The sequence below is a fragment of the Lachnellula hyalina genome, assembly GCF_007821495.1.
Source record: "Lachnellula hyalina strain CBS 185.66 chromosome Unknown contig00011, whole genome shotgun sequence".
Lineage (NCBI taxonomy): Eukaryota > Fungi > Ascomycota > Leotiomycetes > Helotiales > Lachnaceae > Lachnellula > Lachnellula hyalina.
The window spans coordinates 102924-128805 of record NW_022157125.1 but is presented as its reverse complement, the minus strand read 5'-3'; the positions used below and the strand labels follow the sequence as shown (position 1 = coordinate 128805).

At 47.7% G+C, this 25882-nt stretch overlaps 5 protein-coding genes across 5 annotated transcripts; 2 read left to right on the top strand and 3 right to left on the bottom strand.

The window, feature by feature from the left end:
- Positions 1-607: 607 nt before the first annotated feature.
- Positions 608-3430, bottom strand: LHYA1_G002536 (uncharacterized protein; the record flags this gene model as incomplete). The annotated part of the gene is made up of 4 exons (XM_031147512.1): positions 608-1274; positions 1322-3059; positions 3130-3292; positions 3395-3430. The coding sequence occupies 4 exons, from the start codon at positions 3428-3430 to the stop codon at positions 608-610; spliced, it is 2604 nt and encodes an 867-aa protein (XP_031008839.1).
- Positions 3431-10640: 7210 nt separating this feature from the next.
- steA (Transcription factor) lies at positions 10641-12957 on the bottom strand (the record flags this gene model as incomplete). Its single annotated transcript, XM_031147511.1, has 5 exons — positions 10641-10890; positions 10958-11041; positions 11104-12621; positions 12671-12770; positions 12822-12957. 5 exons carry the CDS (start codon positions 12955-12957, stop codon positions 10641-10643), a joined length of 2088 nt encoding a protein of 695 aa, XP_031008842.1.
- A 6893-nt stretch (positions 12958-19850) lies between these two features.
- On the top strand, positions 19851-20471 carry LHYA1_G002534 (uncharacterized protein; the record flags this gene model as incomplete). The annotated part of the gene is made up of 1 exon (XM_031147510.1): positions 19851-20471. The coding sequence occupies one exon, from the start codon at positions 19851-19853 to the stop codon at positions 20469-20471; it is 621 nt and encodes a 206-aa protein (XP_031008841.1).
- Positions 20472-20551: 80 nt separating this feature from the next.
- Positions 20552-21571, bottom strand: GOLS1_0 (Galactinol synthase; the record flags this gene model as incomplete). Its single annotated transcript, XM_031147509.1, has 1 exon — positions 20552-21571. The coding sequence occupies one exon, from the start codon at positions 21569-21571 to the stop codon at positions 20552-20554; it is 1020 nt and encodes a 339-aa protein (XP_031008836.1).
- Positions 21572-22025: 454 nt separating this feature from the next.
- On the top strand, positions 22026-25663 carry nps10_0 (Adenylate-forming reductase; the record flags this gene model as incomplete). Its single annotated transcript, XM_031147508.1, has 7 exons — positions 22026-22218; positions 22272-22446; positions 22509-23991; positions 24054-24102; positions 24188-24303; positions 24369-24638; positions 24863-25663. 7 exons carry the CDS (start codon positions 22026-22028, stop codon positions 25661-25663), a joined length of 3087 nt encoding a protein of 1028 aa, XP_031008835.1.
- Between the last annotated feature and the right edge of the window lie 219 nt (positions 25664-25882).

The window sequence follows — 25882 nt, the reverse complement described above, 5'->3', positions numbered from 1 at the left end:
AAGCGAGCTTGGGCGGATAGGGGGGGACTACTCTACTATATGCCTACTAGTAGCAGCTGAACAAGGTACGTAGTCAGCTTACCGACTTGTATTTACAGCGTTCTGGGATGAAAGGGCATGGAAAAGTTGAACGCTTTATATATAAGTATAGTAAATACTGTTGCGTTATAGAGTAAGACTGGGAGGGATATACGAGGAAGAGGTTCTTGTGTGTAAACTGATTCTAAAGCCCTTTGTTATTAATCAATTAAATCAACCGTCATCCTACTACTTGTGTAAACTAAAATGAATAGGGTGGAAATAGAGTAAACGCGGATGTGTTAAGATGGGGTATGGGGTATATATCTTGTTGGAATTATATGTCAGTTATGAGGATTTCGATTGTGAGATGCATGCAACCCATGCATCCATAGCACATATCACAAGCTTCGAGTCAATTATGATCAATCCAATTTAATAAGTAAAGCTTTTTCATTACTGTTCTTAAAACATGACGCCTCCATCGCTAATATCAAACGCCATCCATGCCATGCCATGCTTTTCATCCAAAGGGTATAATTCAACCATGCAGTTTTCTTTTCCAAATCGCAGCAAACATTCTCTTTCTTCACCTTCGTCGCGGATTCCACCAAGGCCGCTTAGTCTTCGTTCCCTTCATCCCAGCGCCCTCCAGCTCCTCGGGCCTCCTATCATTCTGCAATGCAGCCCCGTTGAAATCCCACCTTCTCCTCATCTCCAGCATCCACCACTTCCCGACCTTCTCAGCCTCCGCTACCCATTGTGCTGCCGGTCCGCCGATTTCTTTGTGGACGCGCTTCTGCATGCTGTCCAGGGAATACTCTTCTAGCGGTGAGTCTTCGTAGGGATCCATGTCGTTGGATGTAAATCTGTAGACGCCGGATTTGCACACTGGCATGATGAGTCGGTACGGCACTGCTGCGGATGAAACGGAGAGGACTGTGCCACCTGGGTTCAAGACGCCCATGTTCCACTGCTGGCGCCCGTTTCTTTCTGGCTCGAATTCCCGGATGAGGCTCTGGCCTTCGTACTGCTGTAGAAGATCTGAGGCGATTTCTGAATCCTGCTGGCTGAGCGAAGAGGTGGTGGTGAGAAGGTCGAGGATCGTGGGGAGTATCGACATGGATGTTGCGTTGATGGCTAGTTGGATGCGGGGGAGTGAGGGGTGGTGGAAGAGGAGGGGTACGCGCATGTTGCTTATATGACCATTCTCAAAGGTGCTTCGTTTCTGAGCGTCTTCTTCGAATGCCATGCCACTATTCAATTGTTAGTAATATCCTAAATTGGAGCTGGGAGTCCATACTGGTCTCCAACCATAACCACTAAGGTCTCATCTGCTACCCCTTCGTCTTCTAGAATATTCATCGTTTCTCCGAGCCACCAGTCATCGTACTTGACAGTATTCAGATACCTGTTGAGCTGATGTTCTCCACTCCACCAACCTTTCTTGAGAAGCTCCATAGCTTCGCCAAATTCCTCTGGTGTTTTCCAGGGGTGATGTGTGGAACTCGTGAAGTGGGAGAGAAAGACACGCTCGTCGTTCTTCTTGGCTTCTCTGAATACGTCCTGGAAGTACGGTCTCATCTGGCTATCCGGAAAGCCAAAGTAGTTTGACTGTTTTTCGCTGGGAGGGAATTTAGCTGCTGGGTTCAGCAGGGTCTCTTTTGCGATAACCTCTTGAAACCCAATGTGGTGATTTAGTTCATCTTGGTGGTCGAATCTGTTGGTGACTGCTTGAGCAGAAACCATCCTCCATAGCATTCCATTCATCTCGTCTTCTTTCTTGCCAAACCCCCATTTGCGTCCTTCCAGAGGCTGGCCTTCTTTATTCAAGTTCAGAAGCCTGAGAATGGCTGGAAGACAGGGTTGGTAGATATGGCCGTGCGACTCGACGGTGAAATCTACCGCAAGGGGCTGCACGCCACAATGACTGCCGATCAGGCTTTTCAGAGACGTAGTGCTTCCTGTGAACGCTCCCTGGATATTAATCCCTCCTTGACCTTCCGTGAGATTACGCCAACTTCCAGCCCTCGCACTTTCAAGACCAGACCTGTCATACCCGGCATCTTCCCCAGTAAGTAACTCCGCATTCGGTGTCAGGTTTGCCAGCTCTGCTTCGACCCTAGCAACTTCATTCCCTGAATCGTGCGTCTTGAGAACGATGTCGTATAGATGAGAATCCTTCTTCATCGGAAATATATCTTTGCGCGTACTTTCCAAGGTCACGATCACTACATGCTTAATTTTGACTTTACGGTCCTTCAAAGCTTTGGTGATTGGGTCAAGGATATCGTACTCAAGATTACTTATTCGTAATGGGTCTTTGACTGGATTGTATTTTGGAACTTTAGGCCTTCGGTCGTGCGGGCCTCCATGTGGTCCATGTGGTCCATGTGGCGGGGGCGCACCTGGTGGGGGAGGACCTGGCGGAGGAGGGTGTGGTCTCCTGTGATGATCCGGACGAACTGGCCGGTCGTACCAGCGGTCAAATCCAAGAATCGCTTCTTCGGGCATCCAGGATGGACGAGGCGAGTGCTTTCCTGTTTCCTCAAGATTGGAGCTATTTGCACTTGGCATCCACCCAATGAATTTGTCGTGCGGTTGTTCCCAATATTTCGCATCCAGAAGATCAGGCAAGGGGAACGGAGGAAACTCTCTGTGACCGGCTCCACACAAGTCTTCTGAATATGGGCTGAAAATGTCCCAAAGCGTATAGGGTATCGAGCCAGACATATGTGCGTAGGGTGGATTCCTCGGGCGAACAATCAGTAGAATAAGGACGGTAATAAGAGGTCCCAAAAATATAGCTCTGTTCAACCACCGAGAAAAAACGTTGGACCTTGGACCCCTGCTGAGGAAGGCCTCATCTTCTAATGGCTGTCTCTCGGGGGACGAGGCGGGGTCCGAAGCATCTTCTTCATCTAAGCTCTCTCCCCCATCCCACTCCTTACTCATCGATCCCTTGAAAAATATCTTCTGCATCAGTCTCCGGCTTCCGAATGTTTTAGCCATTTTGCAGAACATCGAATGAGTTCCATTGTCTGTAGGAGACTTAGCAATGTGGCCTTTGTAGATTCCTGTGGGAGAGTTGAAATAGGTTGAAAGACTTACATAGTGGCTGAGTGCTAATTCGAGCAATCACAGCAATGGAAACAGATATGAAGAACGCCGGGACCATTCCAGATAGGAGAACTTTCAGCCCTTCCCAGTCATGTGCGAATTTACCCGCTGAGCCCCATTTTATCTCACTTCCAGTCTCGAGGTAAAATGCAATCTGTACAGATGAGGCTGATAAGAGACCGATACTTGTATGCCAAGTTAGCATTGTTTTTAGGTCAATTAGGAGAATGATTGTGGTTCCATCATGGGAACTCACCAGATGAAACCCCTTGCCAAGGCCAGCAGCGTCCATGCTTTTCCATGTCCATTGAGATGAACCAAAATCCAAAATAATACAACGCTTACAAAATCTACCGCCAGAAATGTAGGAAGATAGAGAAGGATTAATAGAGGCGGCAGCGAATAGAGGTGACTGTAAAGGTGTAGAAATTTCGGCGCGAGGACCGCTGTCATAAGAAGGGAATATTGAAATGGAACCTTCTCACAGCGATGCCAGGGCAGGCGCCGCACCGATTCGGGTGGCATTATAAGTACGTACTGGTAGTCGAGGTAAAAGACGAAAGAAAGAAAACCGTAAAGAAAGAGAAGGCGTGTCTGACATCGAAGGGTCACATGTAAGCAATAGGTGCAAGTTTCAGGAGAAAACTCACGCCTTCATTGTTGTTTTGACACGATTCCTCATCTCCATGTTTGGGCTGAGTCTGGCCAATCTTTCCAAATTAACACTGTTTGGCAGAGCGCAGCAGGTGGCTCAGCAAAGTTGCCTTCAGGGAATAGGGCGCGGCGGATAGAAGTTGCAGCACTGGTTCCGGCAGGCTGCTCGACGGCACTCAACTTGGGTGCTAAACTTCGTATATGGTAAGAAACTTAGTGGTCCTCCAATCATCGGAGTTTCGAAACTCATAAGATCGCCAGATCTGCATGAACTCGGGTACGGAGCAATGTACTCCATCTAAATTTAGTAAGGTGTTGGCTAATCAGTCATACCTTGACGTGATACTTGGCCTATAAACTTGGCAGCTTTTATTGTTTCTCCACAGTTTATAATCAGTCTCGTTTAACTCGAATTGGACAGATATTCAGATCAAAAATGGAGCCTTGAAGGTAATTAAGATGTTTGCCTTGAAACGAATTGTTGGTGCGGCATACGAAGTAAATACAATGTTGTAATACCGGGGAAGGGGCGGAGGAGCCAATCCCCAGACCAGACCCCTGACACCAATCTCGGCCGACAAAGTCTTGATTCAACGACACAGATTGAGCCTCCATCGTCTGTTTAATAACTCCCCTTATTGCCTTTTGTTGTCTGGTTATGAAGGAATCAAAAAACATATGCTCACCGCGTGCGAATAGTACTTTGTTGATTATGTTGAACTCGACTGGCCAAGTAATCCAGCTGACACCTTTATACAGGGGGGGCTGAGGCGCCACGGTAGTGCAGCAAAGCACAGCACAGCACAGCGCAGCTCAGATTCTGAGGGCGATCCTCCAACTGCCTAAATCCTTTGTATTTGCAAAGCCGCTTCAACGCCATGAAGAGTCAATAGTGTAGGCAGACTGTCACGCCATCGTCAATGAAAACTTCTGCACTCACTGATCCTTTGGCAGACTGGAAGTACCTGTCCTCGAACGCAGTCGTTCAGTCGTCCAGTCGATGTTTTCCTTCATAATATCGCTAGGCATAAGCCATTTATATCCGCACGAGGCTGTGCCTTCTGCCTAGGACTTTTCCTGCTTCTGTTTTCGGAGACTCTTCTTGGGCTTAACTTTTCGTCTTACTATCATCGGACGAGTTCTTTTTCGTGCAGCGAGGCGTGGGTTAAACTGTATCAGCACATGCTGTGCCTGCTTTCTCAAGGTCGAGCAGTTTCTTCTGAGGCGGATTTCGAGCGGGGAGGATTGAAAGGGTAATCGCAAACGAGTGGCGAGCCCCTTCTTCGAACTGTTCCGTTGATTCCTAGCGTGACGAGTCGTTCTTTTCCGACGTGGCTCTTCATCTCCTCAGGACATTTCCGAGCCGAGAGCTGGCAATATCGCTCTCTTTAGTCGGTCACAATATCTACAGTACGAGGTATCTCTTCCATTGGCCTGATTCTTTCTTTCTCATCGCCATATTCGCGGAGAGCCCTAGAACACCCACAAAACAACCATTCGAAACTAGGTTTCGAAAGCAGGTCACTCGTATGGCGATGCACTCATAGGCCAGACCAACCTAGTATCTACTCCCTTGGGACGAAGCCTCCATTGAGACGTCTGTGTTCTCGCCAAGATTCAGTTACGCTAGACTTGGCGCGTGGACTCTTCCAAACCAGAGCCTAGTCAAGTCAATTGTTTGCAAATTCTAGACAAAATCCACCACCTATCTATCTTTTCGCAAATCTACTCTATAACAACTCTCTATTCTAACAGTCTGCAACAATGCTCAAATCAAACCTCCTTCACCTGGGCTTATGGCAAATCCGCAAGGGATCATATTAATCCATACCCCGCCATGCTGCATGATATATGCTCGCACTGCTCTAGTAGTAAGTCAACTTGCAATAGCCTTATGCCAATATTCTGTCGACACCACGGTGTCCAAGCCAGGACGAGACCGAAAACAGAGCGCGGCGCAACGTTGGCTTTCAAAATCATTCCGCATGCCGCCGTTATTTGAAAGCCGGGATGTGAGGGGAAAGTCATAGAATACTTTCTACGGTAGCTATTCTGATTTCTTCCGTACTTTGACCGTTTCTCTATAGTGAGGTCCGCCAAGTCCAAGGAAAACTTTACTCAAACTGGGACTTGGGCTTGGGTGCATCAAGTGTATATTGACTAACGGTAGAGTGAAGTACTCAGCAACACCACCCCACCTTCTCTTCCCATCTTGAGGCCCATGCCTGTCATCCCCTCGCATGTCATCCCGTCTCCTCCCAAATCAAACACAAAACATTCCCAATAAAACTCCGGGTAATGCGACCAAAACCATCCCAATGCTATCCCTCCATCCAAGGCTGACAGCAGAAACTTATACACAAACGCTCACGCATATTTGGTTGTTATACAGAACTTCCTTCATGCTCCCATCCATTCTTGTCTCTTGTGAAAAACCAAACGGTCAAGCTTGCCTCATCAAACTCAACAAGCCATCAGCAGCTCTACCCTTCACAACACTACTTGTCAATTCCTCTTCTCTGCTCGCCGATAGATTCGGCGGATGAAGCAGTCCCTGTCTCTGTCTTTGCAATATTGGAGTTGCGAACTCAACTCTATGCATATCTTTACGTGCAGGTGGTGATGAAGGAATAAGAGGCAACGGCGTTCGTTTCAATCTCGACGAAGCAGAAGTAGTTCTTATCTGCAGTTGTCCCAGCGGGATATTTATTTGATTTGTATGGACTTTGTAGCTTGCGAGACGGAGGCGGAGTTTAAGAGCTTGGGCTCGCTGTGCGAGTCCTTCCTTCAACGAGGAGAGATCGGTGGGCGAAGCAGGTAAAGATTGTGGAGCGAGATCTGGTTCTGTGATGATGGTTTGTTGGGAATCTTCGTTTAGTGCTGATGTTGATGGCGAAGGTGCCGAGGACGGCGGTGATGATATAGAAGTGATTCCATTATCAGGCCGAGGGCACTGTTAAAGAGGTTAGCAAAGTCTCGACAACGAGGACAGAGGGAACATACTGCACTGTCGGGTCCCCCACGCGAGTCGCCCTCACCATCACACACAGTAGCTTGTAGGCTGTCCTCAGGAACCCCGGTTTGTCCATCCAGTAATAAAGTCTCAGTGCTACTATCTGCCTTCTTAAATCGTTTTTGTGGCGGTCCTTCTGAAAGAACTTGAACTCCATCCTCATCATCGTCAAGGTCCCTCTTCTCGCTGCCCATAAGAGCTTTGCCTTGAACCGTCGCGGACGTTTGGTTCGTTCCTAGCGACACGCCCTTTGCCATTTCTTGTGGCTTTTCAGCACGGTTGGTGTCCTGGATGGCATTCTCTGTACCACGGGAGATAGGCATCTGGCCTGAAATTGATGTTTGTAACGATACTTTCTCTCCCAATGTCTTTGCGATACTGTTGCTGTCCGCGCGCGTAATGGTAGAGTTAACATTGAGCGGACTCAGCACGCGACGCGTTGGAGAAGTTGAGGCCATGGTGAGAATTTGAGGGGAGAGTAGTAATGGATTCAAGAGGTTGTAAATGGGTGGAAAGTGCGTTCAAGTTTGAACGTTCGATATGTCTTGGAAGGCGCGTTGCAGTGGTGTTGAACTTCTAGAACGCGTGAAAGTGTAAGTAAGTACTCGACCTATGAACGGTTGAGTGAAAAGCTGCCAGGTACTCACGAATAGTTGGAGAACAGAGTGCCTCTATGGATTAATAAAAGAAGAAAGCGTGTCTGTCTTCAACGTCGAGAATGTTGTTTGTAAGTCGCGTACTTGAACTATTGCCAACTGGATCATTCGCGTTAAGATAAATATCTCGGGCCGGAACGAGGTTCCTGCTTTCCTGCCCCGCGCTTTACGCTTTTGGGAGGCGGTGTACATCGCGTCTTCGGCTACGAACCTTCAGATGAAAGATCTGCAGGGTTCACACTCGGGTAATATCAGGGGTAATTCAGGGGATTGCGGTTCCTGTCTATAGCCAATACCTCTATTCATTACTTGATAGCAGTACACCAACTGTTGAAATTTCTAAAGTTCGAAGTCCCGTCCTTCCCTTATACACCACGACATTCTTCTCGAGGTATTAGTTATCAAAAACACTTTCGCGCCTCCTAGTCGAATGTATATACCGCATTCTGAAGAGATTCCTCTATATTCCATTTTGAAAAGAGCATAGTGTAAGTTTAAATCAATGAAGTGACTAAAAAGACAACCTTGGAAGCTACCTAGCTGCCCGAAGAACTCTGCATATAAGCAACCTCTGCGTTGTTCACTTCAATTGATACGCAGAGAAATAAAACAACTTGAAGAGGGGATAGACATGTGCCGTTGTATGCATGATAATTCCCCTCAAGGCGGAAGGCTATCTCCAAGGCAAATCTGCAATCCTCCACTAACACGGACGGGCTTAATCGGGTTTGATTTCAAATCAAAATAAGTCGAATCTTGAACAAAGCAGGGATACTGACAGCATGCAACTTTTTGACAGTAAATACTCTCGTGCTACACTTCTTGATCCCAAAAGTTCAGACTTCATAACTTCGTATAACGGCTTCTTACATACGATCGGACCAAATGCTTGGTAGTCCCGTGTGAAGTATGGCTACTGACGCTCTTAAATCGCCATGTCTAACAGGTCTTGAGATGAGGTTGTCACGTTCCTTATAGGGATCGAAAGGCATCTTGACTAGCCTTTCCATGCTTCTGGGCTAAGAAAGGGTCACTCAAAACCATGGCTATGAGGGAAGTCCAGCAAGTGGTATCTTTCCAGCAGAACTATCACATGGGTATATAAACACCCCGAAATATCAGCGGAGATCAAGCAAGAGGAAGGGAACGCAGCTTATTCCAATCTAGTATGTCCAGGAAAAAGATATCACAAGCAAGATATCTCAGCCCCTAAGATTGAAAATAGAATATAGTGGGTGCTAATATTCAATATGACCACTGAATGTTCAGAGGGGAACTCCGAATTTGACAGCAGGGGAGGTTTTGACAGCAAACGTTCGGACCACATCCTCCTCATCCTTCAAGCCGTTAGTATTAGACGGCGAGCCGCAATTTATCAAGTGCTATTCAGCACTGCCAACCCCAACAGCCTGGTCTCGGCACCATTCCTACCTTCCTGCAATTTCCAAACCACCTTTTTAAATCGCTATGGCCTAAACGCATATCTTCTCCATCTCAATATATACCCCTCTCTCCAAACATGAAGGGGAATCAAGAAGCCCTCCAAAGAATGAAAGACAGTAGTCAAACTAAACATACTGACAAACAAAGAAGGAGTGAAGCACCAAGAAAAACTCACATAGTAATCTAGGTCTTGATATAAACCCAACACAAACCCCAAGTAAGCCGAGACAGCTTAATGAAAATCGCTGAGAAAAGCTAAGGAGTCATGAGTTTGCCACGAGTAACGCAACAGACAGAACTGGCCCACCTGGAGTAAGAGCCACTCCCGGTTTTACAGGCCGAGATACTGATCTGATACTTGGCCACGGAACCAAACGTAACATCCGTGAAGGAAAAACAACATCATTTGGCAACAATCACACCTTCAACAACACCATCAATCCCATCCTCTCCTGTCTTGACTCTTTCTAGCTTACCCTTCTAGCTACCCAGAGCTCTGTTCGGCGCACCACCACCTCATCCTTTCAAGTTCTTGCTTGCTCTGTAAATCTGTCCCTGGGCACACCATATGTTTTTGATTACAGGTTGCGAAAATTTGGCTATCTACATAGAGGACCTACTTACCACATCACATATTTATACATGCATCAAACCCCTCATACACATACACACATACCCGCCCACGCATTTTCCATAATTCTGGTATAATATCTACCGGCTCATCCGTAAAATTCAGCGTGGTTACCAAAAGAAAAGAAAATGCCCATTACATCATCGCATCGCACCAAGGCATACATAGTACGCAACTTGGGTAACATTATCACCTACGGTATATATCACAGTCCATCCATCCACCCAGTATACATGCAACAACTGCGTAAATAAAGCAAGCCAAGCACACTAGTCTGTAGAGTTCCAGTATTTCGGATTTCGCATATTGGGAGAACTAAAAGGGGCTAATGCATATGTCGACTTCACAGCAGATCATCACTAGTAACAAAGGAAACCCCGACAGCAACTTCCTCCCTACCCTACAACCTCTTATACACTATCTCACATCTCACATCCAAGCTAATCTCTCTCTCACTCCACCATCCAGCAAAATCCAAAGCGCAGCCGCAGCATCCTCCGCCGATTAGCCCTGTAAAGAGAAAATGAAGAAATAACTTGGAGCACAACTCCCACAAGGCAGGAGGGCAGGAGGGCAGGAGGGCAGGACACGATTATATAGTAGACACAACTCAACCCGACAAACACGACACAAAGAGTAAAAAAGATCAGGTCGGGTATAATGCAATCTATAATGCTATTCTGCTATCCATTCATCTCACCCCCATCTCCATTTTATTTGTACAAAAAGCTAACAACCTTAGGTATGCTTTCACTCCTATCCAACCCATTCTCTTTCTCACAGGTGCTCGACTCTCCCGAGGAGCACACTGTACTGCCCAACAAATAACCCTCCCCCACCTAGTTAAAAAAATGTCTTAATTTTCTTCCTTCCGCATAAACTGATCACCCCCTAAAACTAAATAAATGGAAATACGAGTTGACACACACCAAACCGAGCGCCAAGAGAATCAAGCCGTCAAGTATCCATCCGTCATCAACCATCAAGAGAAAAACAAAGGGAAAACCGCAAGGCTATGCAATAAAGATCGTACAATTAAAAAGACCGACACCAGAAGCAGAAAAAGAATCACGCCCTCCACAAACACAGGTACAAGCAGTTGTGATTATATCGGCTGTTGCATCAAATGCTGAGTATTGATAAGCTGGCTCGGTGCCGCCATGCTCATCGACATGCTTTGTTGCAAGCCGTGGAAAGATTGCGACATGCTAGGAGGAAGGTATCCGTTTTCTGAGTTTGGTGATGCTTCTTCAAGGGGGCCGAGGTTGTCTTCGCCTTCGTAGTCTTCTTCCTCGCCGCTATAAGAGCCGTATTGTCCGTCAGAGCCATCGCCACGATCGTGAGTTCTGCGATGTCTTGAAACACTGTTAGTATAGTGTTTGCTAGGAAAGGAATGTGTGGGATAAGATGGAGTGTGCATACTGTGCTAGGTTGTCTGAACGGCTGAAAGCCTTGTTACAGTGGGGGCAGATATAGGGTCTCTCTTGTGTATGTGTTCTCACGTGTCTAGGGGGGTAACATGTCAGCGGCTTGATCGACAGCCGGTAAAAAGAAATTGCAAACCATACCTTTTAAGATGCTCTAAACGCTTGAAGAGACGACCACAGGTTGGAATAGGACATGAGTGGGACTTTTGGGGGTAGGGGCCAAGCTCCATCATGGTTGCACTACGTGCTCTTCTGACGACTCCATTGGGGCCTTGCATATGCCTTCTTTGAGGGGAGTCATGGATAGAGCTGTCACCCGAGAGCTCTTCATTTGACAATTGGCTAAAGTCGTTGTTTTGTAGAGCCATTGGGTTCATGGCTGGGCTGTCCTCGACAGTAGAAAGAGGTGTCCCATGTCTTGACATCTCAAGAAGGTCCTTGTGGTGCTGTGACATTTGTTGGATTTGGTTGCTGTAGCTCAGGCCAGGAGGCGAGTTGTCTCCAGACTCATCACCTTCAGCAACTGGGCCAACTGATGTTGAAACAGACCTTCTCAGATCAGATTGTCGGTGTGCAGTGTGTTGTTGGTGTCCAGCAGCTGCCACAATGGCGGCGACTCCCGGGGGAATAGACGAACGTCTCCTTCTTTGCTTGTATGTTGGTGACCCTTCAATTACCGAGTAGACATTATTCGAGCCATAGCCTCTGGTAGCATGAGAGAACTGTGGACCAGACAGGTTGGAAGGCGGGAGCTGCATTATTCCTTGCAAACCATTGACTCCTCCCATGTGGTCGGGGATTGCTGTGTACAGTCCCGTCTCTTCGTTTGCAATGTAGGCTGGCTCAGCACCCATACCGAGAGCCTGTTGGGGCGGTGTGATGGGTTCAAAAGAGATGCCACGATTGCTGTAGTCCTCGTAGTGTGATGAAACAAATGATGGCGCGGGAGAGTACTCAAGGCCGTATGCAGGCATGGAAGCGTGGCGTTGATGTGTTTGCGAGATTGGAACGCCATTTTGATTATACTGAACCCGACTGAAATCTGGTTCCCTCTTCACTGTCTGCTGTGCCATGCTTGGGGCCATGGCCATTTGTTGGTACGCCGCCATTGTGTTCATGTCTTCAGGCATTGTTGGCATGCTTTGGGGGATCATCTGTGGTGGTGGCATGGAATCGATCGCTCGCATCACCGGCGAGGTCGACTGCGACTGAGAAAATGAGGATGGTTGTTGTGCAGAGAAAGAGGAAGAGTTAGCTTGCTGAGCCTTGGTGAGTTGCTCGAAGAGTGATTGGGACGAGTCAAATTCGAATGAAAGCGCAGGTTCGTTGACAGCCATAGTGGTGGCCTCTTGCGACATCTTTTCCCTCTTCAGATCCCTTTCGAGAGCATCGAGAAAGAGTCTGTCATGTGGCACGCTGTACCAGTAAAAGACCTTCTGCTTCTTTTGTGTTCGGATGCAGTTGTTCTTGTATAGGAAATCCAAGAAAGCACTCTTTGGCTCCTCCAACGACGCATCGGTGCCCGACTTGAGGTTTCGCAGGTCTGAGAATATACCCTCCTCGAACTTCTTCGAGTTCTTCACCGGTCGTCCAAACGCTTGAAATCTGAAAGAAAGACACCGCACAATGTCGGTGCCAGAAATGTGAAAGAGGTTGTTCCTGCGACCTTGTTAACACCAATCCACGCCGACAACGGCTTTCAACGTACCATAACACGCAGGAAACATATTCGCCAGTAGGAAGAAGAAATCGTCGGATGTACTGGTCCGGTGTCCAGTCAACAGGAGCGGATATTAAAAAGTATTTTACTGCGCGGAGGTTAGCAGGCGAAACAAGGAAAGTGGTGTTGAGCAACGCACGATTGTCGACTTGCTGCAATGCTACTTGCGCATCTTGTGGTAAGCTTTGCTGAGCCTCATTGCTCAACATGAAGGTCTCTGGTTTTTGTGGAGGAGCCATCGTCGCATGATGTTGCGAATACATCATATGCGCCATTCAAATTGAGTCGAAACAGCACCAGCAATGGGAACAGATATTGTGCGCGACCACGGTATATTGAAACGCCGGCTACGTCGTAGGGCTGGAAAGGCAAACAGATAGACGGGTAGACCAAGCAGACTGTGTCAAGCGGCTCTGAAGCGACGTCGATGAAGCAGTGGTGGCTTCTTGTCTGTGAAATGGGCAGATGAAGCGAGTGTGGTTGGCTGGTGCAATGATGGTAAAGAGATGATGGTAAGGATACAACAATAGACTCTCGTGTTTGGGAATGGAGCCTGCTCCGATCAAAAATGCAGATGGAACGGTTGTTGTTCGAGGAGTTTCGAGGCCAGCAAGAACTCGACTCGGAGGAAAGAGAAAACCGGCTCTAACGTAGAATTATTAAAGAAAATGGAAAGCACGAAGACCCGATGCGACGATTCGAATGGGGAGGGGGATCAACGATTGAAAAGCCGTGCAAAGCGTTGTTTATTGTCGACGGATTGGCAGGCAGACAGAACAGTAGACTGATTCTGGAATTTGAATCGTGAACGCACGGCGCGAAACGGGAAGAGGGAACGGCTTCTAGGGTTGTGAAGGGGAGGAGAAGGTGAAGCTCTCGCGGTACGGGCCTGCGACAAGAAAGAGCGTGAAGGTTCAAGGTCGAAAGGTCGAAGTGTGAGAAGCGTTTGGGAAAGCGGAACAAGGGAGATTATGAGGACGGAGAGAGCAGGCGAAGTGATATGGGTATGGGTAAGATATGTATGGGTATGGGTGTGGTGGGTAGCACTCCGTAGGAGGGTGGGTAGGTGGGTGAGTGAAGTGAGGGCTCGGTGTCTCGGGGGGGTGTGTGGTGTGTGCCTGGCCTAGAAGGGATTAGGGAGTACTTTGTTCTAATGGAGCGGGATACTTACTGTACCCACTGCCACTGCCCAGGTGGTTACTTCGTACGGAGTATGGTCGCTCAAGAATGGCCCACTCGCGGATGGGAAGGGCAGCAAGGGAAGCCTGCAGAGCCAGCCAGGATTGCAGATTCGTGAGCTGGGGGTAATCCCTAAGCGTGGACAGGGGAAGATGGTGGACAGCGTGGTCCGAGGACAGAACTAAACGCTTTAGGGGCAATGCCGGGGAGCGAACTTCAACAGTCGTTGAATCCTTGAAGCTTTTAATCCTGTTGGTTGCTTGGTTGTGGATGTGGATGCGATGGGGTGAGATGAATGATCGTAGCTAGGAAGAGCAGAGAGAAGAGAGAAAAGGGAGAGAAGCACGGAGAGAGAGAATACTCCGTAGGCGAGAGTAATCGACAGAATGGGCCAATATCCGGAAGCATGGCCATAACAAGACCAACTTTCTTTCTGCAAATGTCTTGGTGTTGATGTGGGATGATAATATCTATTATTACTGGGTGTTACTATAGGTAGGCACTATCCGACCATCGCAGGTGTTGATGAAAAGAGGCGGGTGCCCTGCTGGCTAGTAAGACATTCGCAGCGCTGGACTGGTAGACGCAAGACATATCCAACGATCTAGAGCAACAGCACAAAGACGTCAAATTGGATGCAGTTTACGATGATAACCTGCCTTCCTACCATTTACTTGGTAGCTGTTACTATGAATCCATGATTAGCTATAATTATCTAATAAGTATTCCTGGCCGCCAGGGCCTCTTTTTTACACCCTATCTATCCTATGACCCTCCCTCCCCTGTCTCCTGCTAAAAAGGTGTGGACCATCAGCAGCGAATCATCCGGCAGACAGAAGGCGAAACACGCGCCCAAGGGGAAAATTATCGGTTTAAAATATCTCAAACACGAAGCCAGCTAGGGGCCGGAAGAGGATCGAGGCCAAAGTCGACGACAAGGCAAGAAGTAGGCCTAGCAAGAAGGGAAAGCGAAGGCAAGCTAAGGAGCGTGAGGTTAACCTAACGACCAGAGCTTTGCTTTTTACGATTGCTTGAATTTGGGCTGGTGAGTTCGGATGAAAGGCATGATCATAGGGGAAGTTCCTGGTAGAAGAGGAGGAGTGAAATCACAATTTCTAGCAGCTGTATACCACCATATCGCCGACCAGATAAATCAAATAACGATTTCACTGCAACATGCAGCTACAACCTGCTCCTTTGTCGCTGTGCTGCGCTGCGTTGGCGTGGCTCACGTCACATCTCATTTTGATGCAGATATTTTTATACATTTTGTCTCTGCCGTCAGCCCATCAAATTTCGCCTATGGCTTACCAACTTCCACAAAACCTAATTATATTGCACTACCACTCGAACAACTCGTCTTCTGCTTCCACAAGACTTCTACTTTAGCTTCAAAATGTGCTCGGTCACTCCAGAAAGTGGGATACCCTCAACCTCCCCCCTTTGGGAAGAGAACGGACCCGGGAGGCAAACCCGTCGGAGCAAGCCAGCACTATAAGAGGGGCAACTATACTTCCTAACAGAAGCAACATTATGAAAGCCGTATAAAGCTCAAGCATGCATTAATTGTTATGCCTTTGTCATAGTGGCGGCTTGATAAGATCCGCAAGAAGCAAGGCCACTCCTGGCTGCTCATCAACTGATCAATGCCTGGCCGATCTTCTCAAATCCTAATGGCGGGGACCATCTAATCATTAAGAACGAGGATGCTTAACTATAACCTTCTATCTACACAAGTACTCCATATAATTGCCTACATTATTTAGGATTCTGCAGCAGAGGCTTCTTGCTTGCATGTACAATATAGCATGTCTATCGAGTTGTCGAATTACAACCCACCGACTCTCTGGGACTCGAGCTCCCCAAAAACCTGATAGGATACGGAGTACTGAGCTGCCCGAAAAGGAGATGGCGCCCGCGATACGCGCAGTAGTGTCGACGTCCGAGTCCAGGTCCAGGCGATGGGAGGGATTGATGTATATTTGAAACGTCGCTGAGGGTCGCTTGCCTTGCTTCAAATATGCACAAGCCAGGACAGGGCAGGAGAAGGACCAGGCTAGCCCTTCACGCTTCAACCACCGGAAAAGAAGTCCAGACAGGTTTATCACAATCTTCTATTCGGGCGGAATCACCGATTTCTTTCTTTCTGAATTGCATGACTTGCTATTGGATTATATGTATGTTGAAATATGGGGCTTCTGCTCTTTGTTCTTTGTCAACACCACAGGCAAAAGTCTCTGTCATTTTAGTCAAACCTCTGCTGACATCCGTCCATTCAACGGCGTTGAAGGATGCGCTACCATATTCGTCACGCTGCATGAACTGTGGCAGGGAGTCTGTGATATGATGATGATATTACTGTTCAAAAAACTGACAATTTCAGCTTCTCCGTATCAACCAGATCTGGAACAGCGGCGTGTAAAAAGGCATGACAAGCTACCGGTACCGACCGTACGGAGTCTATCGAGAGCCAAAACACAGAAACACAGCCCAGGAAACAAACACACATCCACATCTCCACATCCATGAATCCTAAAAGTTTGATGTGGCTGGGCGGGCTAAAGATTCAGACTCACCTTCCCAATGAGGAGAACGTGATGCCTTTCAGTCAGCAACCACGATGAACAGACACATTATTTTGTTTCCCTCCGCTACCGGGTGCGTTGTAGTGCAGCATCCCAAACAGCGGAAAACGTGATCGGTACCTGTTTGATCAGCATCCAGATTTTTTTTGAAACTCGGCTTCAGATTCTGCAAGCAAAGAGTGCGCAAAACAGATCACGGGAGGGGTTGATCGTCCCGTGCTCGCCTCGAGTTTACGTTTATACGATTACGATGTATTCCGAGAGTATTTGGGCCATGACCGCGGTAGAAATGTGGCTGGAATTGGAGTCTGCGGTGTGGTGGTGATCTTCTACTGGCATGGCATCGTGAGAGCTTCAGGGTACGGCAATACTTCTACAAGTGATTTGATAGCAAGTCAGCATACGAGTAATGCAAGGTAGAATATCAAACAGCTGAAAATCTCCCCACCACTCGTTTTCTTTTCCATCTATGATTTCGTCTACCCGCCCATAACCGTCTCTCATTAATTAATTAGCATCACGAAGAAGAATCAAATTCTATTCTCTTTCTCCATGCCAGCCAAAGTCATGATCACAGGAACACCAAAATGCGGCGACACGCTGGGACTCTCACTCCCCTCCCCTCGTCCAAAAATAAAATAATTTTCGGGCCCTATCCCCAACCATTGGCTCTCGCTTCAGTGCACCTTCCTGAAACCTCGCCAGCACGCCTCACTGCCATTGGTCAGCAATCACGAATCCTTCCATCTTGCATCTCTCTCAGCCAGCCGAGCCGCTCAGATCTTCACTTCGGGGCCTCGTTCACTTTGACCTTCAATCCCGGCGCCACGCTGCCCCATCTCCTATCCATCCAAGTCATGCTTCATGTCATGCCCCCATTCCATGGCAGAAGACGAGAATAAGTCAGCGAGGCGCTCGCTGCCTTGCGATGCGACTCGAGATCGTGTGCGTGTAACCAACATATTGGTCCTTAGCCATGCAGCTTTTTCTTCAGCGGCAAAGGAGAGACACGATCGTACCTGCATATCCCCTCCCTTCCAATCCTTAGATATTTCGTACCACTGGTCTCGTACCTAACCCAAAATCTATTTTTGAGCTGCCTGTCCTTCTTTGTCAACTTTTCATCTTCACCGCCGAGCGCCCAGAGATGTAATCTACCGGATGGAGGACTTCGTATTTTCTTTAGCCATGTTTTCCTGCCTGAAACATGACAGGCGGCTCGCTCTCAGACCTCTCCCTCCCTCTACCGTTTCCGGGATTTGGAATGGTAAGCTAGAACATGGCATGGCTTGTCCGTCGTCCACCTTCAAAGCTTTTCTTTTTCTACTGAGTATGTCTCGCAGGAAACTGAAACCTAGCGTCTCGTGCCTTGCGCATAGTACCTAGTCTAGATCTTCTTTCAACCTTCTGCAAGTGGGACTGTGGAATACTCCGTACGAGTGCCGGAGGAAGCAGATGGATTGGGATTAATACAGACAGGCTATTACCCAGTTTACGGGCGCGTGCAGATGTGTATCAGTGTTTCTGTTCTTTGTACGGAGTTAGTTAGACGGAGGTTTCCAAGGATATTTCATGCCAGCTTGCCAGCCGTCTTCTCTTCAATTGTCCCTTCTACGTCTCAGAATACCGTTTCATGTCCTTCCATTGCCCTATCCCACGTGGTCGTTTTGTTTCTTTGTAGATAGACGGAAAATCTGTTAATCCTGTTTCCTATTCTGTCTAGATAACTCTTCAATCGTCCCTTTCTACGTCACTGACGTCTCAGAAGCACGTTTCATAGCCTGCTATACATCGTATCCCACGTGGTGACTGCACGGCACGCCATAGCCTTCTGGTTGTGTTTCTGTTTCTTCTATCTCGTTTTTGCAAGTACGGGAGGAATCATCAGCAAGCATAGATAAGGCAGAGAAACAAACTCAAACACGGCAGGTATACGGAAGAAAGGTGGTACAAAAGGATTCAATAAACTCATACACACCTAGCTGGTAGGCCAAACTGCATACGACGGTTCCCTTTCGAAGGATTTGTTTCTGTTGCACGTCGCATCACAGATATCGAAGGCCATCCTACTAGATTGAGTGCATCACGTGACGAAACGAAGGATGCAAGATGATGCTTATGTTGTTTTGAGTGAGTGACATGCAGGATTTGCAAGGCTATGTGCAAGCGTATAGTAAGCTGTCCTGTTCCTGTCAGCTTCGTAATGATCCTTGAGCCTCGTCTAGCTTACCTCGATGTATACGGTACGATGTACGAAAGTAGCTGGTACGGTGGTATTAGGGTCTTGGCTTGTTTGAGGAAGGAAAGAGCCCCACGAGAGCTGCATGAATAGCAAGAGGCTGTCTATCTACAGTATCTATCTAAGCTAAAGCCTCGGTGGCTGCCTGCTACAGCGCTATGAAACCCGGCGTAGGTTGCAAATTACGAGCTCTTGCGGGGTAATGTTTCGAGAAACAAGTTTCATTACGCTTCCTCTTGAGGTCAGCCTTGAAGTTGTACATTGTTGAACTTCTCCTTTTGTGGATGCTATTTCTGGAGGCAATTATGAGTTATCTTTATGCTATGTTTGTTCTTTCTCTTTAGTAAGAGCAGGAGCACGAGGACTCCGTTCTTTGATTTCAAGCATCCGTCTTATAATACATTTGGATTTGGAAATCAGGGATTGAAGAAGAAGAAGAAGATGATGATGAAGGGTGTGCTGAATTGGTAATGTTTATATATTCTTATTAAATATCTCTAGTATTAAGAATTTGAGAATCAGCAGCATGCTTCAGCGGAAGGTTTATTTCATCGGTGTTATTTCATAATGTGGGGTAACTTGAGACAATAAATCGCAGTTTCCCTCCCTCTCTGTGCTCATAGGAACACAGCAAAGTTGGATGTCTTTAGCTTGATATATAGCTCTGTAATTAAAGTATTAGAGAAACAGAATGCTGTTAATATTGCTTTGCTATCATTTACTATTATTCATTCATTCATTCGTCAACCCACCATCACATTCCTTTTCTTCCATGCATTTACTAATTGCTTTTTCATATCTACTATTATTCGCTCTCCTAGAGAAGTCAATCGATAGACCTTCCCTCGGGACCGAGGCACTCTTTGTGCTATCTTGGTTGGAAAGTGATGTTATGTTAATGCCGCCCTCGGTATTGCTTGAAACTTGATATCACTGAACACCTGCAATGGTCGAGTGAATATGATGTTTATGTTCTGAGTTTTAATAGTTTAATTGAGTTTATATATAAGACGGAAGTTTGATACAATATGACATTTGCCAAAAAAGAACGTATCAGTCATGACGTCGACGACTCTATTAAATTGCATCAAATCGTAACATTCTTTCGCTGCACTGTCAACCACATCCACAGGAGTCATTAGACTACCTAGGTAGGAAAAGCAACATGTCTCAAACGGGAGTCACTCCGTCCCCAGACACCCTTCCATACGCAGCTTTAAAGCGCCAGCTCCTCTCCAAACCCACACCCGTTCTGCCGCCCCCGCCATCAAGCGCGTCCCCGCCAACATCCCACGCAATATCTTCGCTCTCACTCCACCCATCCCTCGAAGCAGCTCTGCACCTGCTCAATGACGACCTGCCGTCAGCGCATTTTCTGGTGCGCAAAATGCAGGCTGCGCCGAGATGGGAGGCAATGATGCTGCACGGGATACTGCACCGCATTGAAGGTGATTACGAGAATACGCGCGCGTGGTATCGTGATGTGCAGGATTCGGAAGTGTTTAGGCTTGCCTGGGGTCGTGAAGACGGTTTGGAGAGAGCGATGGGCTTTGTGAGGCGGGTGAAGGTGTTGAGGAAGGAGAGGAAAGTAGAGGATTCCAAGCAGGAGTTGAAGGAATTGCAAGATGAGAGTGGGAGGGAGATTAGGGTTGTGATGGAGTTTTGTGAGAGGGAGTTTGGGACGGGGAAGGTGGTCGATGCAAGCGGAGTATGGGTTCAGGATGAGAAGTCTAAGGGGAAGGGTAGTGATATGGTGATTGGTGGGGAAGGTTGGAGACAATTTTGACGCTTTTTTGCCTTGCTTTGCGAGTAATGGATGGTGAAAAGAATAGAAAGGGACTACGTCCTCTTCCACCAGATGAAGTATCACAGTGCTGCTCGAGCCCCCACATCTCTAACCTCCAAAGGCTTCGCTACCTCGTTCCTCATCATCTCCAGAATTTCCCCTTTCCCCATTTCCTCCCTCTCCCCTTTCCATCTATTAAACTCCTCCCACCACCAACAATGCGTAACTCCATCCCTCCCGAGATATCCCGCTACACCGTCAGAACCAACCCTCTTACTCCACGGTTTATCCACAATATAATGTAGATTCCGCACTTCCCCATCTTCCCAAAAGCCCGCATGCCAATACCGCATCGTCTTGAGCGCATTATACCGCCACCCCACACTCTCCCATCTCCCTCTGAAGAAGTCCGCTAAGAAATCCTGATCCGGAAACATGTACTCCTGTACTCTTTTATCATCTTCCAAGAACCTTAACATAGCCTCCCACTGCTCATCGAATGGCGAGAAAAGAAACAATCCGCCGTTGAGTACCGTATGCGTGTCCTTTCCCAACTGCCCTGGCGCAGGCACAGGTGTCGGGGCATCACCAGGTCGTAACCCAGCGTACGCGCAATTCTCCGGTGTCCATGAAGCAGGCGCCCAAGAATCCTTGTCCAGATTACAGACACACGCATGGTTGGCCGCAATGGCATCACGCGGCAACGAACGCGACAAATCAAACAGCTCGTCCATGTTCCGCCTCACCAGCATATCAGCGTCCAGGAACACCAGCCGCTCACCGCCATACTTGTGCAACTCGAAGACCCGGAGCTTGGTCCACGTGTCGGCGAACCGGGCGGCGATGAGTGATGGGGGGAGGTTGTGAGGTGGTGGAGATAGAGGGTCGATTGGTAGGTGGATTGCATTGCTCAGACTGCATTCCTCTTGTAGCTGGGGGAGAAGAGATGCTGGGAATGAGGGAGTGGTTAGGATAATCAATGGATATATTGAGTTGTGCTTCTGGAGGCTGTAGGCGAGCAAAACGGCTCCCGGGAGGTATGAGGCTTTGGTGATGAGGGTGACCCATGCAAGTTTCGGGATAACTGGTGGAGAGGTCATTGGAGCTTATGAGCATTGAAGTCTGTTGTGTCGTGGAGGAACAAGCATGCAATGATGAAGTTGTGTGGATTTTGGGAAAGTGAAGTAAGTATAGACCGTCCACGGAGCCACCCTACATTTTGAATGGACAATCCATAGGTATCAGGATCGATAATGAGGTGTATCTAGTATTGTGGTTGTTTATAGTAACGTCATCTTAGCTTCTGACTTTCATCCGAGACAGATTACGGTAGTCCCGATGGTTGCACATTGTACCACATGCAGGTGGTAAATGTCGTGACGTCTACACTACAAGTCAAAGAAGTTCTATTTATGGATTTATGGTCTCCTAATCTAACGCGAACTTTCATCTACAGCCACCCGAGCCTTCACTTGTTTAGTCACGAGATTCGTCTCGCACTTAGTCCTGCACTTCATGGTCTTCAATTTGCTAAAGGGGGTACATTTTCACACTATGGCGGATTCTTCTCTCACCTACTTCACTTGTACATTGGGACAAGCAGCTGCCACTAAGAACGTAGCATCTTCGAATGCCAAAACAATCAACGACTTTCTCGAGTCGCAGGCACAGTTATATCCCAGACTACCAGCAGTAGGGTTTCCAGTCCCAGTGCCAAATAAAGGAGAATGGAGCTCCGAGGTTTTCTGTAGGTTTCCATTTCCCATCCTGGGACTGAATTTGAACATTGATGCATCATAGCGTTTGAGGATCTTTGCAATGGTTCCAAAACCGTGGCTAAGGAACTATATCCATACATAAATGCTGGAAACATTGGAAACCCGAGCTGTGTAGCACTCCTGTGTTCTAGTTCCATAGATCTACTTTTCACTTGGTTGGCTCTAATGAGAATTGGCACTTCAGTTCTACTCATTGCGTTTGTCTAACCACAACCCTTGAATTGAATACCAAACCAAAACTGATCTGTGATGAGAATAGGCCCCAATGTCAACCTGCGGCTATAGCATCTTTGTGCAAATCATGTGATGCGTCCATACTATTTCATGACCCCTCCCACAATGACCTTGCATCTTCTTCTGCATCTCCCCCGGATTCAGATTTTGTTGCCCAACTCTTTCCTTGGAAAAGTGTGGAGAAAGATATTATAAGCATCATTCGTGTTAATAATGAGACGAATTTTGACTTTGTCCCCCTATACGAACCCTCCGAAAACGACACTGCATACATTCACCACAGTTCAGGGACCTCAACTGGTATTCCAAAGCCAATACCTCAAAGTCACCGAGCTGCATTTGGTGTCCTTCCTCATCTGGATGGCCAAAAATCAGCTACCTTCACCACAACGCCTCTCTACCATGGCGGAATTGCAGATTGCTTCAGAGCGTGGACGAGCAATGCCTTGATCTGGCTGTTCCCCGGCGAAACCTTACCTATAACTCCCAAGAACATTATTCTATCTCTATCTGCCGCTTCAAGAGCGGAAACGGAAGCTTCAACGCCGCCGGTCAAATATTTCTCCAGCGTCCCGTACGTTCTGCAAACCCTTGCTGAAGAGCCTGCTGGGATGGCTTTACTCCAAAACATGGAGCTAGTGGGAGTAGGAGGAGCAGCCCTATCACCCAACATTGGTGACCATCTCGTCAGTCAAGGCGTGAGTCTAGTCTCCCGCTTCGGAAGTGCAGAGTGTGGATTTCTCCTCTCCTCTCACCGAGATTATGCCGTCGACGCAGATTGGCAGTTTCTTCGCCTTCCGTCCGAGTGCAAAAGTCTGTGCTTTGAGAAAATGGGCGAGGAGAACAGCGTGTTGAAAGAGCTGGTTGTGAAGAAGGGGTGGCCGCATCTGGCTAAGACTAATAGGTCAGATGGGAGTTATGCCACGGGAGATGTTTTCGAACCACATCCTCATATCAAGAATGCGTGGAAATATCACAATAGGAGTGATAGTCAAATTACTCTCCTTACGGGGAAGAAGTTTGACCCCGCGCCTTTTGAAGATGCGATTTGTTCAAGTTCGAACATCGTCCGTGATGTTGTTATTTTTGGAAACGAGAGGCAGTATCCAGGAGCTCTTGTATTCCTCTGCCGTTCAACAGGTGAAAATAAAGAAGAAGAATCCTGGAATGTTATTTCGAAACATAATGACAAGGTGGAAATTCACGGCAGAATTGATAGGAACATGATAGTGTGGATTTCCGCCGACGAACTGAAACCAGAAAAGTCCAGCAAGGGGACTATACTGCGAGGCCCAACTGAAGAAAGGTTTGCTGCATATATCGATGATCTTTACGAAGGAACAAACCAGTTACCTCTGACTTCCAATGTACCAGACAGTGAAGTAGGTTCTGTGACGGCAAGCATTGTGCATGAAGTTATTGGTTTCGAACTCAAAGATGACGAGGATTTCTATCAACACGGGGTTGATTCAACAAAGGCTACAAAAATCAGGTCCAAACTTCAAATAGTATATACTTTCCTACATGGCTCATAAGTACATAGGCTTATGAAAACAGAAGCTTTCCATAGGAACTGCACTGCCGTGGAATATCGTATACGACTGTGGGAACATTCAAGAGTGAGTTTCAATTCCAAGCTTATATCCCAAGACTGACCATCCAGACTTTCTCAACGTCTAGTAAGAGCTCGTAACAACCCAACAGAGATAGCAAACCCCAGATCCGAAATCCGCGAGATGCAAGATCTCGTCGCCCAATATTCTCATTTCGATTCCCCGACAGCTGAAAAACAAAACGCTATACCCAAGACCAGCATAGCAGTGAGTTATACTAAGCTTCATCCCCACTACATCTAAACGATTGGTTGCTAAGAACCCCCCTTCAGGTCCTCACGGGTGCTACAGGCGGTCTTGGTGTCAATATACTGGAAATCCTCCTCTCCAACCACTCTTTTTCACAAATCATATGTCTAGTCCGCGCAAAAGATGAACAGGAAGCCTTCATAAAAGTCACCGCTAATTTGACAGCCCGAAAACTGTCTCTCCCAGCACCAGACAGACTGAAATGCGTGCCATTTATATTGAGCAGAGCGGATCTGGGATTATCAGGGGAGGTATTGGAGGTTATTAGAAGAGAAGCTGGGTGTTTTATTCATGTGAGTATTTTACTTTACCTTGTACTCTACTTTAATAAGTTTCGTGTTGCTGTTTTTCAACGCTGCTGATCAATGGCAATGCACGGAGTAGGCAGCATGGGCAGTCAACTTCTCCCTCCCCCTCCACTCCTTCATTCCCTCGCACATAGTCGGGCTGCACCACCTCCTGACCCTCGCCATCTCATGCAGCTACCCCGCCTCCTTTATCTTCTGCTCCTCTACAGCCAGCGTCATCCGCGCCCCTTCTACATCCTCATCCCCCATCCCCAGAACTCCTCTCCCACTCCCCCCACCACTCCGACACCCTAGGCTATTCCCGCAGTAAATGGGTCGCGGAATCCATCTGCGCATCTGCATCCCGGATTCCTAGCATGCGTGGACGCGTCAATGTAGTGCGCGTGGGTCAGCTAACGGGGGATGCGCGGAATGGGGTGTGGAATATAAATGAGGCGTGGCCGTTACTTCTCAGTACTGTGAAGATACTAAACTGCCTTCCTGATATAAAAGGGCAGAAGCTGGATTGGCTGCCGTTAGATGTGGCTGCGAGGGCAGTTGTGGATGTTGCGCTAACGTTGGGGTATAAATCTGGATTTCAATCTGGAATTGGAATTGGAGCTGGTGCCGGGGATGAGGAGCGTGAGCGGGTTGAGGGCGAGGACATTGTATACCATGTCCTAAATGCATCTCCCACGCAAGATTGGGGCGATCTATTGACCTGGCTTTCACGCATCAGCACTGAGGAATTCGAGGTCGTGGACCCGGGTAACTGGTTACGGAAATTGCGAGGGTTGGAAGGAGAACATCCTGCGAAGAAACTGCTGTGGTTGTGGGAGCGGGGGTTTGGTGATGGCGATGCTAAGGAGGAAGGAGGGGATATGAAGGGAAAAGGGGGTATGGAGGTGGTGTTTAGTACTGAGCGGGCCATGGGGGTCTCGAGAGTGTTGAGGGAGTTTGACGGGGTGGACGAGGGACTCGTGGGGGAAGATTTGGGGGTGGCTCGAGGGGGAGATGAGGGGGGGTTCTAGGAGCTAAAGTCTTAAATTCTTTTCAAGTGTACTGTAGTACAGTAGGTAGTTCAGTTACTAAACATATTTATATAAGATTACATTATACGAGCAGGACTACCTCCTACTTCAACATCGAAAGATTTTCCCCGTGCTAACATTACACCTACTCCACCACTTCCCCGTCACAACAGTGAGTAGGAAAATACAAGGCCAGTACACACTATACAACCACCACGC